Source organism: Lactuca sativa, chromosome 8, assembly GCF_002870075.4.
Source record: "Lactuca sativa cultivar Salinas chromosome 8, Lsat_Salinas_v11, whole genome shotgun sequence".
In the NCBI taxonomy this organism is placed as follows: Eukaryota; Viridiplantae; Streptophyta; class Magnoliopsida; order Asterales; family Asteraceae; genus Lactuca; species Lactuca sativa.
In genome coordinates, this window is record NC_056630.2 from 36310278 (window position 1) to 36322979 (window position 12702).

Consider the following 12702-nt stretch of genomic DNA (forward strand, 5'->3'; position numbering starts at 1 on the left):
TTTATTTTTAAAATATTCATATCTACAAACTAGGAGTACACCCTTACCTATTGTACATTCATAAAACTTCTGCAGAGACTGTAATTTACTCAAAGAAATAGTGTACAATGGGGAAACTAATTAATCATCAAGAGTACTCGACTTACCAAAATGTACAAAATCTCAAAACAAAAAACACCAATAATCTCAAGTCTTATTTCCCAAAACTAGTACACAAATTAACATTTAAAAAAAAAAAAAAAAAAAAAAAAAAAAAAAAAAAAAAAGGTTATAAACACAAATTACACATATCCTCTCTCTCTCACGAATTACCATCCAAAACGCCCTTAAGAAAATTAATCCCTTCAGAAGATATACTCCTCCTATGTCCCACTTGCGGTTGCACCTCAATCCAGGGGGGCGGATCCGGTGAGAAACAGACCACAATAACCGTTAAATTATCACACGTGTTTCTCTTAAGCGCTTCCCTCACAAGCTCTTTAGAACACCTCTCAGGATCATTATGAATCATCAATTCTTTTCTAGCAATTGTTACAGCGCATTGACTACTCATCACATCCCATAACCCATCACACCCCATGATCACAAACTCATCTTCTTCCATCAACAAAACTTCTTGCAACTCTGGTTCTGAACTCAACGGGCAGCCTGACCCTGACCCTTTTGGGAACTTCATATGCCAATCCCCAAGTGCCCGGGCAACCGATAGCTGCCCGTTTAGATACCCGTCGTATATTACACCACCCAGTTTTTCAATTCTGTGTCTTTCGGTCACACTGTTTGGTTTGTGGTCGTTTGAGAGCTCGATTGCCCTGCCCCTTTTTCCTAAAACTGCCCGACAATCGCCCGCGTTTGCAACCACCATCTTCCTATAATCATCATCATGTTTGAGAATTCGGATTACTCTTTTTACCAGATGAAGAAGAGAATGAAAAGGAGAAGGGAATCAGAATTCAGAACCAACCAGCTTACCTTCCGAATATGAAGGTGGTTAATGCAGTGGTTCCGGAAGAAATGTCGACGCTGCTGTTTTCTGCAAATGCTTGATCGGCTTTCATGTATGCGTTTCTTATTGCTTTTTTTAAACAACCTGGGAACTGGGGATCTTCGACTATGAATTTTAATATGTTTTTTCTAACATAAGATGCAGCATCTGTGCCACCATGACCATCGAAAACCTGTTGAATTAATTAATTGGTGGAAGTTTAGATGAAGAAAAAAGAAGAGAGATGGATTTTGGAAAGATGGATACCCCGTAGAAAGCTCCGAGGGAAGGAAAACCTTCTGTTCTGTCTAAATGTTGAAGAAGGTTGTCTATACATATATGTTCGTCTTCCATGTATTCCTTTGGCCCTTTCTCTGCACAGCTTCCTGATCGAATCATAGGCATATATTCCGATTTCCCATCAACAATCCCAAAGTTAAAGTCCTAGGGAAGTACGATTTGCGCAATATTAGTCATTCTAACACTTGTAATTTGCTTATAATTGGGTTTCAATAAGTAACTGAATGATGAATTTACGATGTGAAATATGAACTAGCAAGTATTGAAGGGGAGAAATGATTTAAATACCGGATCTGTAGGTGTCAGGAGTGTAGCTGTGCTCATGCTATGACGGACTAATGAAAGATGCCTTGGAGGTTTTCCGATATCCAGTTCATTTAATTGCTCTGAATTCTGCGATTTCTCTTCGCCGGAGATAATATCATTAGTGAAACCATCTTCTACCATTACATATGACGGCGAGTAACCGGTGCCGGCAGCCATACTCTATTTTGGGAAATAAAACTTCATCCCAAGTCAAGTAATCTACATAAAGCCTCTGATCATGTAACTTCGACGATCGGATTTTTTGATACACTGATGATCACTTCTTAATCAACGAAACAACGAACTAGATATAACTCAGTGCCAGCAACAAAAATCGCAATTTTCAACAAAATCTCGGTCGATTGAAGCTAAATAGCGAAGCAAAAAAAACAAATCGTGTACGAACAATGGAATCTATGGAAAAAGAACCTCGGATCCTACTCAAAGTATGAATTTCAGAAATCACGATCGAATATTTCACTATAATTAGACAGCATGGTGGATATAAACAGAATTGCTCGCAGATGAGAAGCAGGTGTGATGCTTTTGTTCGCCTATTTATCTCTATTGTCACCCAATTTAAGAAACCCTAGATAGCACTGTCCAGAAACAGAAATCAGAAAGGAAAGGGGAGAGGAGTGTACATATTTATGACAAGATTAATAACAGTTAGACCCCCTATAGTTATGAATAATTCGTTAACATCCTCACAAAATAGTTTATGTGGCACTATTGACGAATAAAGGTAACTTATGGTTCTTAAGCTTAATATGTGACAAGTAAATGAATATGGGAAAATAGGGTAGAATTATACTTGTATTGCATATGAAGGAATTTATAGAGCAAAACTATGATAAAATGACATTAAGAAGTTTATAATATATGTTAGTAACGTAAAATGTTTAGTTTTTAGCGCTTATTAGAATAGGCAATCGTCAAATACAAGTTAATTTAATAAGTAGTTATGTGGCAATACACCTTTCAAATCAATATTGGTAATTAATTTATAGTGTTTGGTACCAATCAATTGTAAATACATCCAAATTCCCAAACCACGCTGCTTTAAATTATGTTTTTTATAGCAATGGACCATTTTATAGGTGCATGTTTCGATGTTATTAACAGAGAAGATATGTGTGAATTCTTAAATAGGAAGCCGTGTCAATTGATATAGTGGTTAATATGCAAAATTGCAAATATATATAAGTTTTTTTAAAAAACAAAAACTTCCTGACAAGGATTTTCGGGTCATTTTTCACATATCAATTAATATTCCATTGTAAATATTGAGTTATGTTTCATACCCTAAATTCACTATGGGCCAACCTCGATGGCTACAAAAGCTAAAGAGTACCGAGATAAATAAATTATTATCTTATAACATTAGTTTTTAGATAAAATTGTAAAAATGGTCTTTTTGGTATTCATTTTTTTTGGGGGGTTTTAGTCGAAACTTCGACTTTTTTGGATTGGTGGTCATTTTGATCATGTTTGTTTGTAATTTTGGTCCCTCAAAAAACTGAAAAGACTAAAATGCCCTTTCTAATATACTTTTTTTATTTTTTTATTTAATTTAAAAGAAAAAGAAAATAAATACTAATTTATATATATATATATATATATATATATATATATATATATATATCACAACGCACCCAAATATCAATCCCTCTCGTTCGTATCTTCACCGGCCAAAGGAAAAGAACGAAGAACTTGACACCGGCCACCACCTCCCTCTACCCCCTCCTGTCGTGTCACTCCAGCCATCACTAGAGCCATTTCTTCCCTCCTTCGTCTCCGCCAGCAGAAGACCAAACAGAAGCAACAGAGGCTGTCGGAGCTCCTCCCTCCGCCACCCACTGCCACCTTCCCACCGAGAAACACCTCCCTCCTCGTTTTTTCTGTTGATCGGAGCAACCCATTGCCGCCGAACGCCACTGCTGTGGAGTTCCGACCACCACCTTGCCGCCACTACAGTCATGTTTCCCCTTTCCCCTTTCCTCTCTCATACTCTCCTATCTCCCTTCTAAATCTTTGTTCAATATTTATCTTTCAAGATTGGATCAAGAAAGGTGATGGTTGTATTTAATATGTATAATGTCTGCATATTTTTATTAGATTGGATCAAGAAAAGTGATGGTTGTGTTTAATCTGTATAATGTATGCATATTTTTGTTGGAACTTTGTTCATTGTATTTGATGAAATTCTTGTCAAATAGCTCATCTTGTGGAACTCAATGATTCTACTGAGTGGTAATTATGGAAACTTAGAAGATGCACGTAAGGTTATCAATCAAATGCTCAAATAAGATAGTGATGTTTTGTCGAGGAAGACGAAGGGCAAAGGAGGAAGACGAAGGGCAAGAGGTGTATGTGTATTTGAGTTGATGGTACATGTATTATTTTTAACTTCAATGTATATGTATGTGATTTTATTATATTGGAAGCAGATATAAGGAAGAAGACGATGTGAGAGAGAGAGAGAGAGGTGGGTCCGGTTTACAATAATAATTTTAAAAAGTGAAAGAAAAATAAAAATTAAATTCATTAAGGGTATAATAGTCTTTTTAGTTTGGACAGCGACCAAAAATGCAAACAAAATAGTTTAAAAGAACCACCAATCCAAAAAAGTCGGAGTTTGGACTAAAACCCCCAAAAAATGCATACGACAGGGACCATTTTTGCAATTTTGTCTAGTTTTTATTTGAATTAATATTGTTGTTAATTGTTTTTTGAAGGTCTAGTAAATACTTTCTACTTGTTATAAATTGGCTTTAGAACTTCTTTTAGAATTCAAACACGATATACAAGTCCCATAAAAGCTCAAAGTGATTTGGGGTAGGGAGTACCCCTCATATGGACACGTTTACGAGAATGATTTTGACATTAGCAACTTAGATGTTACACGTTATGGACTAAAGTAGTGGCTCAATGATAAAATTGAAACACTTTTAAGGTTCTTTTTTATTTAGGTTAACAACCAACACTAGTATGAACAATAAAGTAATCTCATAATACATCTTGGTTTGTTTGGTTGGGATTTTAATTACTTAATTGTTCATTGTATATTTGAATGATTTGTGTTTTGATTGTTTATAAATATATTTAAAACATATTTATACCTTTAAAATCATATTTTTACATTTAAAAATATATGTATATATCTAAAAATATATTTAAAAATATTTTTATACCTTCATAAAAATAAATAATAATAATAATAATAATCAACATTTATTTAATGTTTCGAGGTTAACGGACATTATGTATTGAAGTTCAACATAAAAAAATGCATAAAAGTACTTCTAGCTTAGGGGTAAGGTAGATCTTTGTGTGTGAGGGGTATGGGGTTTGAATCCTTGCTATTCTGGTTTTCTTTTTCTTAAAACCTTGATTTTTTGTAAGTAATTACAGGCGTGTTATGTTATATAAATTAGTTCATAGGTCTAGTACAAAGTTGTGATTGAGCCCAACGAAACAATGATTTCCTCTGATCGCTAATCGGGTTTGGTAGAATCGGCGATTAATCGCTAATCGAACCTCCACCGATGAGATTATTGCTAATCAATCACTATAATCGGGTTTGGTCAATACAGGTCAAAGTAGGAATTAATTTGACCTAACCATACTTAATCGGACCTAATCGGGTTTAGTCAACAAAGGTCAAAGTCGGACCTAATCACCAATTAATCGCTTATTTTGTAAGATTAAAGTTAGATTTATAAATTTTTGAATAGATTTCTTAATAGTTAATGATCCCGGATTAATCCCCGCCTAGCCGATTAATCCATAATCGCTAGTCCACCGATTAACGATTTCTGCAACCATGCTTATTATGGTAGCAAAAAGAGTTTTAAAAAAATGTTTGTATTAACTTTTATGGTAGAAAAAGTCGTATAATTGTAAAATGATTGAAAATGACATGGAAAGAAACGAGGGAAGAAAATGAGAGTGTGATATTTAAAAAGTCAGAATTTCCTTATTTTTATTAACCTCGTTTTAAAACATGCCAAAAAAGTCATTTTGAAATGCACTTATACAATAGTCAAATATTTTGTTACTTGTCGACTTTAAAAACAAAAATCAAGTCAATAAACTATTTTGAAAAGGAATCTCAAACACCATCTTCGACTTAAGGTTTAGACCTTATAAATATGTTAGATTAAGTCCTAAAAATGATTTTCAATGGGTTGATCGAAGAGAATAAAAGATAACCATCTCATTTGTTGAAGAGAAGAAAAAATAACCATCTCATTCTTGATTGATCAAGAAGAATATGTTGGAAAACGTGTTTCTAAAGTCCTAAGGCTTGCTTATTTAGAAGGGAAATCGCTACAAAATCCTTTAAGTTTGTCGATTCGGACGGTTTTACTTTAAATTCAAATTTATGTTCATTAATCCCTAATATTTTACAAACTTTTTGTCATATTTGTCTTTTAGCATGTCAAACACATATTTATAAAAAGATATAGTTATGTATTTAAAAACATATTAATGTTTTTTGGAATTATAATATATATATATATATATATATATATATATATATATATATATATATATTAAACTTGCAAAAAAATAAAAATATCTATTTATATTTTTGAAAAATATAGATAGATGTATTTATGTATTTAAAAACATATTTTATATATTTCAAAAATATAAATAGATATTTTTACTTTTTTGCAAGTTTAATATATATATATATATATATATATATATATATATATATATATATATATATATCTTTTATAATTCCAAAAAACATAAATATACATATTTATATTTTTACAATTGTAAATTTATTTTTAAATACTTAGATAAAATTTTAAAGGTATAAATACATTTTCAAAGTTGTAAATACATTTAAAATGCATTTTAACCTTTTAAAGCATATTTTTTATATTTTTAAATATCTTTATACCTTAAAACGTAATTAAAAATATATTTATACACTCATAAAAAATATAATAATAATAATAATAATAATACAATTTAAAGTCATCATGTGTTATACAAAATATATAATAATATCCAGCATTATATTTTTGAAAAACGATTCAACTTAGTGATAAGATTTTGGGTCTCTAAGTGAGGTTTTTGGTTCGAATCCAGTCTCTAACATTCCTACATCAAATGAAAATGTTGATAGATAAACTATGTCTAACGCACGTCAAAAAAATAAATAAATAAATAAAAAATCTTGGTCATCATCATCTAAACAAAATTTTAACCTAAGAGCTTTTGTATCAATATTCCTATTTAGAAAAATATACTTTACTATATGAAATATTAAGTCCCCATTTTTATGAAATATCTTATAATAAAGACAATTTAATTTTGTTTTAGCTACTTATTTATTTGTTGTTTTAAAATTAAAAATTAAAAAAAAAAAAAAAAAAAAAAAAAAAAAAAAAAAGGGTTTGATTATCCATTTTCCCCTTCAATGTCATAGTGTCATGTTAAAGGAGGAAGTGAATCGATGGTTGCTAGGCTATCGTCTTTAAAAACTAAAAGTGTCAATTCACACAAGGCTAAGGACAATTGTTGTAATTCATGATTTATAGACTATAGAGAAATTAGTTAAACAAATATGTTTATTAGAATATCATTTATAACATCGACGCTTCCAAAGTTCCAATATATGCATACGCTTTTGTTTGAAATATACAATAATCATGTAAATATTCAGCATCAACCTATATATCAACACCAAAACTTGGTTGACCATGTTATCATATATTGATTTGGACTCACAAACTCTAAAAAAACTGGTGATTTGAGAATTTGACCATATCTTTTGACTTTGTATATTTATTTTGGATTTGATTAGTCAACACAAACCTTTATAACTAACCAACTCGCCATACCTACCCCATACAACTTCGATGTGTCTTTTAGACCTACTACATTAATTTAAAGTCAACCATTTATCTTTTTGTAATTTTTGAAGTTATGATATATTTAAGAGCAATAGGTATGGGCCAAACGAGAACCAACGCGGGTGACGTGACGCTTGGCGACGGCGGCTTAATGGGGGAACACCGCCCCCCCTGCTCCTTGCAACTCGTCGAAGGTGGATCTCGTTGGCGTCACAACGGGATGAAACGAATGAATTGTTACCGTTTGAAACTTTTAATTGCAACGGTCTGAAAAAAAAAATTAATTATTAAAAAAAACAATTTATCCTATAAATACCTCCCATTTTATAAAAAATTTCACACACTTTCTGTTCTCCTCTCTACATACTTTCAATTATCTTCAAAAAAAATATGGATCATTTCGACTCGTCCGATGATTCAGATGACGATATTTTCTTTAGGATGATGTATCATTATTATACTACCGACCTGCTACAACCAGACTCAGTCCCGCTACTAACAAGACGTGCGATGTTAAACAGAAATCGCGAGGAAGGACACCAACATCTATATCGCGATTACTTTGCGAATAATTGTGTATACGGGGCGAAGGACTTCAAAAGAAGATTTCTTTTGAGTAGGGATGTGTTCTTACGAACCGTCAACGCCTTGAAAGGCCGGCATCGTTTGTTTACTATATTTGTATACAAAATAAATAAAAATGTACTACATGTTTCTTTAATTTTACAACATATGCAATATATTTTTAAACTGTAGTAAATTTATGTTTAGGTACAAATTTTTTCAATTAAGATATGATGCTAGAGGTAGACGAGGGTTTACAAGGTTGCAGAAATGTGTTGCGGCCATTCGTTTGATAGCTATGGGGGAGTCACCCGACACCATGGACGATTATATGAGAATGTCCGAAAGAACTGCAAAAGAGAGTTTGTATACATTGTTAAGGGGTGTTGTTGAAACTTTTGGAGACGTGTATTTGCAGAAACCTTCGTTGCATGATTTGCAAGAATTGTATGCGGCGCATGAAGAACGCTATGGGTTTCCCGGAATGATCGGAAGCATTGATTGCACACACTGGAAATGAAAAAAAATTTCCGGTAGCATGGAAAGGGCAATACGCAAGTGGTCATCACGGATCACTTTCGTTGGTGTTAGAGGTTATCGCTTCTCAAGATTTATGGATTTGACATGCATTTTTTGGGGTTGCGGGATCCAACAACGACGTCAACGTTCTTGATCAGTCGTCAATATTCGACGATCTTTTGAATGGAAAAGCCCCGGATGCTCCTTTCACGGTAAATGGAAACGAATACAAATATGGGTATTACCTTACAGATGGAATATATCCTCAGTATTCCACATTCGTGAAGGTATTCCGCCACCCGGTTGAAGAACGAGACAATTTTTTTAAGAGAAGACAAGGAGCACGTAAGGATGTGGAACGTGCTTTTGAAGTGCTGAAGACGAAGTGGCATATAGTCAAACGTGCAGCACGACCATTGGAATTAGAAACTCTACGATATATCATGTATGCATGTATCATAATGCATAACATGATAGTATAAGATAAAGGGCGAAATATTGCACACTATATCCAACGGACCCCAGACACGTTCATTTTCAACCAGGAACAATAGATTATTTGCATCGCGTTGTTTACATTCATGACGCAAATAAACACAGACAATTTCGAGTGGACTTGACGGATTATATCTTTTATGGTAACAATAACGATAACGAATAGCGTTATATTTTTTTTTTTTTTGAATTTGGATGTTATTTCTTTTTTTGTTTTTGGATATTATGTGTAATTTAGTCTTTATGTTAATTTTAATCTTTAAAAATTTGTAATTGTTATTTATAATTTTTAAACATTATGTTTTATTTATTATTTATATTTAAAAAATATTTGTCTAAATTTAAAAAAAAAATCGAAATAAATAAAAAATAAATTATAAAATGGAAAAAAAGTTGGTGTCATAACAAGATACAACATGTTGTCCATTTCCCCACTTGGTGTTATAACACCATTGATGATGTGACATGTGATGTGGCACCAAAATGGTGTTACATCTAGTTGCCCACACCTTATGGTCTAAGTAAAAGTTTTTAATGTTTAATGTCACCTTAAAATTGAAAAAAGACAAAATTGCAAAAATGGTCCCTGTGGTTGCCAAAATTCTGTAGTTTTGGTCCAAAACGAAATGTTGGTGCACTACTGGTCCAATTTTAGATACCTTGTGTAGTTTCTGTCCATATAGTTGTATTTTCTTGTGTTTTTGGTCCACATCCCACCTAAATTGACTAATATGCCCTTTAAATAATTATATTTTAATTTCTTTTATTTATTTTCTTATTCTTTTAATAAAATGAAAAACAAAAAAAATAATAATAAACCTCTCTCTCTCTCTCCTATTAAGACGCATCACCCCAAACACCCTCTATTATTGTTTTGCTCGAACCCTGCTTTCCCCGAAGCCATAGCTCCGGTGAGATAAGCTAACAGTCGAGGAAGAGAGCCCCTCGGAAAAACCGGTTGTCAACCTCTCACCTCCCTTCAGTTGCTGACCAAACCCACGAACCTCCTCCTACAGTGTTGTTTCCGATTTGCCCTTTCCCTCCATTTCTTCTCAGTTCTTCTACTAATCCCTCCACCTCCCCTCCCATGGCTTCTTGTGTGATGTTGCAGAGCGTCGATATGCACATTTGGGTTTACAATTTGTACAACAAATCCAATCAAAAAACAACATTTTAGAAGATGATTATTCTTTGGAGCAATCTGTCGAACAGTTGGTGTGTGCAACAGTTACAAATCATTTTGGATGATGCTTTGTGCTTTTGATCGATAGCAATAAGAAACAAATTGTTTTCATTTTTTCAAGATCTCATAGTGAGGATTGGTGTTTGCTCATCATCATAGGGGGAAAGACGGGGTGGCAGTCGATGGTTTTTGGGAGGTTGATGCCACCTCTGGTGGGGCTATTGTCATATGAGAAAATAAGCAAGGGAGAGAGAGGGGAGGTGACAGTGGTCAAAGGGTGTGTTTGGGTTGTTGCTGATTGGTAAAACTGGTGAGATGAGGTGGTTCCTAGTGATGTTCGGTGATCACAACAACAACAACAACACCACTCGTTGGTGGTGGTTGTTCTTGGCAGTGAAAGGAGAAGGAAAACAGAAAACGTGAAGGGTGGGTGGTGCAATGGATTCTACAATACAAGAGGGGGATAGAGAGTGGCCGTTTGTGGTGGTTCATGGCGGTGAGGGGTCACCGGTGGGTGGTTGAGGGTGGCAATCCTTGGTCGTCCTTGTTTCTTTCTTCGTTTCTTTTAGTGGTGTGTGTTTTTTTGAGGGAGAAAAAACAAATAAAATATAAATTAAATTAATTTATATATTTCAGCAATTAAAAAAATGAAAAATATAAATTATAAGGGCATAATCGTCGTTTCAAGTGTGTAGGGACCAAAAACAATAAAATATCCAATATTGGACCAGTAGTGCACCAAGGTATCGTTTTGGACCAAAACTACAGAAATTTGCCAACTACAGGGACCATTTTTGCAATTTTGTCGTGAAAAAAAATATACATAATGAGTCATATTTACGACTTTTTTGTCTTGATTGTATGTGAAGAGACACATAATTGGTTCTATAACATATAATCATACATGTGTTTATGATAGTAACCTTTTGATTCATTGTAAAACGAGTATTTGTCATTAGTGAAGGGATTTTTTTTGGAATAGATGATAGCCAATGTGTTTAATAGGTTGACTTATTTATTTATTTATTTATTTATTTATTTATTTATTTATTATTATTATCTTTGCTAAATGGCACCGGACAAATGGGCAGAGCCGATCTGTAAGGGGGCAACTAAAGCGACTGTCCACGACCCAATTTGTTTGAAAGCCCCAGATATCAATCATTTACATCGAGTTCATCAAATTCATAAAGGCAGGGGCGGCTCAATCACTTTGGGGGCTCTAAATGAACCAAAATTTGGGGCCCTTTGACTTGTATTATTCTAAAATCATTAGTATACACATGATAGGGCATGAATCAATGTATGGAATGCACATTATGTATGCAATATTTGGATAAAGTTCATTATGTATGTGAAAAAATTAAGTCTAGTCCAACTAGAATCAAGAAATAACACTTATCAATTTGAGATAAACTGCATTACTGATGTGAAGCTGAACCAATGTTCTTTTTTCATTCCTAGTAAAGGGACAATCATTTCAACTCTAACACACAATAATCACATACTAACCTAATTCAACAATTTAAGTTTACACTAAAACAATAAACATACCATGTGAAGCTGAACTAATGTTCTCTTATTGTTCATTTTATCTGTGATCTTCCTTATCGTCTTTGTTCACCAATGTCAAAGTAGATGGGGGCAACAATTAATTCATTTTTTCATCAACCGAAAACCATTTCAATAATCCTTTTTTTGGGGCAGCAATGTGTTTAACAAAAACACATGTTATTATGAATACAATAAAGTTGGACCATATTTTTGAAAAATATGGTCTTTAGTGGTATCTATTATGTTAGAAATCAGAAAATAAATATATTGAAGAACTATAAAGTAGATAAACAAAAATTAGGATTCCTCGTGAAACCATACAGCTTGTGTATTGATACATTCTACACTTCATACAACCTTGTTTTAGGATTATTATTGCAAAAATAATGTGAAGATAAGACTACTACCATTACAACCCTAATGAAATGGGAAAATCAATATCTGATAATGGAAAAATCAAGTGAAAACAGTCAAACATTGCACATACCTTGAATCATCATAAATTTTTGAACAATGGAGAATCAGAGAAATTGATCAAAGAAGCCGAGAATGGAGAAGGAAGAAGAACAATGAATGTATTTCAGCAATCAGCGGTTCAAGCAACGTTTCAATGTTCAAGAATCGAGATTGGAGAAGCCTAAATCGATCAGCGAGAGTGAAGAAGGAAGGAAGAAGAACAAAAGTCGCCGCTTTTATTTTTGATGAGGCGTGCATATCACTAATCATCAAATGGAGTCCGGAGAAGAGAAGTATCGACATTGAGGTATATTGGTTGGGGCCCTTTAGGAAATGGGCCCCTAATCCCTAACTTAACTCAACAACACATAAGGCCGACCCTGCATAAAGGTTGTGACATCCCCATTTTCACGGTCAGAAAAGACCGATTTTGTTTATGCTTTATAAAAGTCAGAGTACCT

At 33.4% G+C, this 12702-nt stretch overlaps 1 protein-coding gene across 1 annotated transcript; it reads right to left on the reverse strand.

Moving 5' to 3' along the window:
• Nucleotides 1-247: 247 nt before the first annotated feature.
• LOC111889345 (probable protein phosphatase 2C 27) lies at nt 248-2217 on the reverse strand. The gene is made up of 4 exons (XM_023885487.3): nt 1574-2217; nt 1253-1429; nt 973-1178; nt 248-869 (listed from the first exon to the last, which is right to left on the reverse strand). The coding sequence occupies exons 1-4, from the start codon at nt 1766-1768 to the stop codon at nt 302-304; spliced, it is 1146 nt and encodes a 381-aa protein (XP_023741255.1). The 5' UTR covers nt 1769-2217; the 3' UTR covers nt 248-301.
• Nucleotides 2218-12702: the final 10485 nt, after the last annotated feature.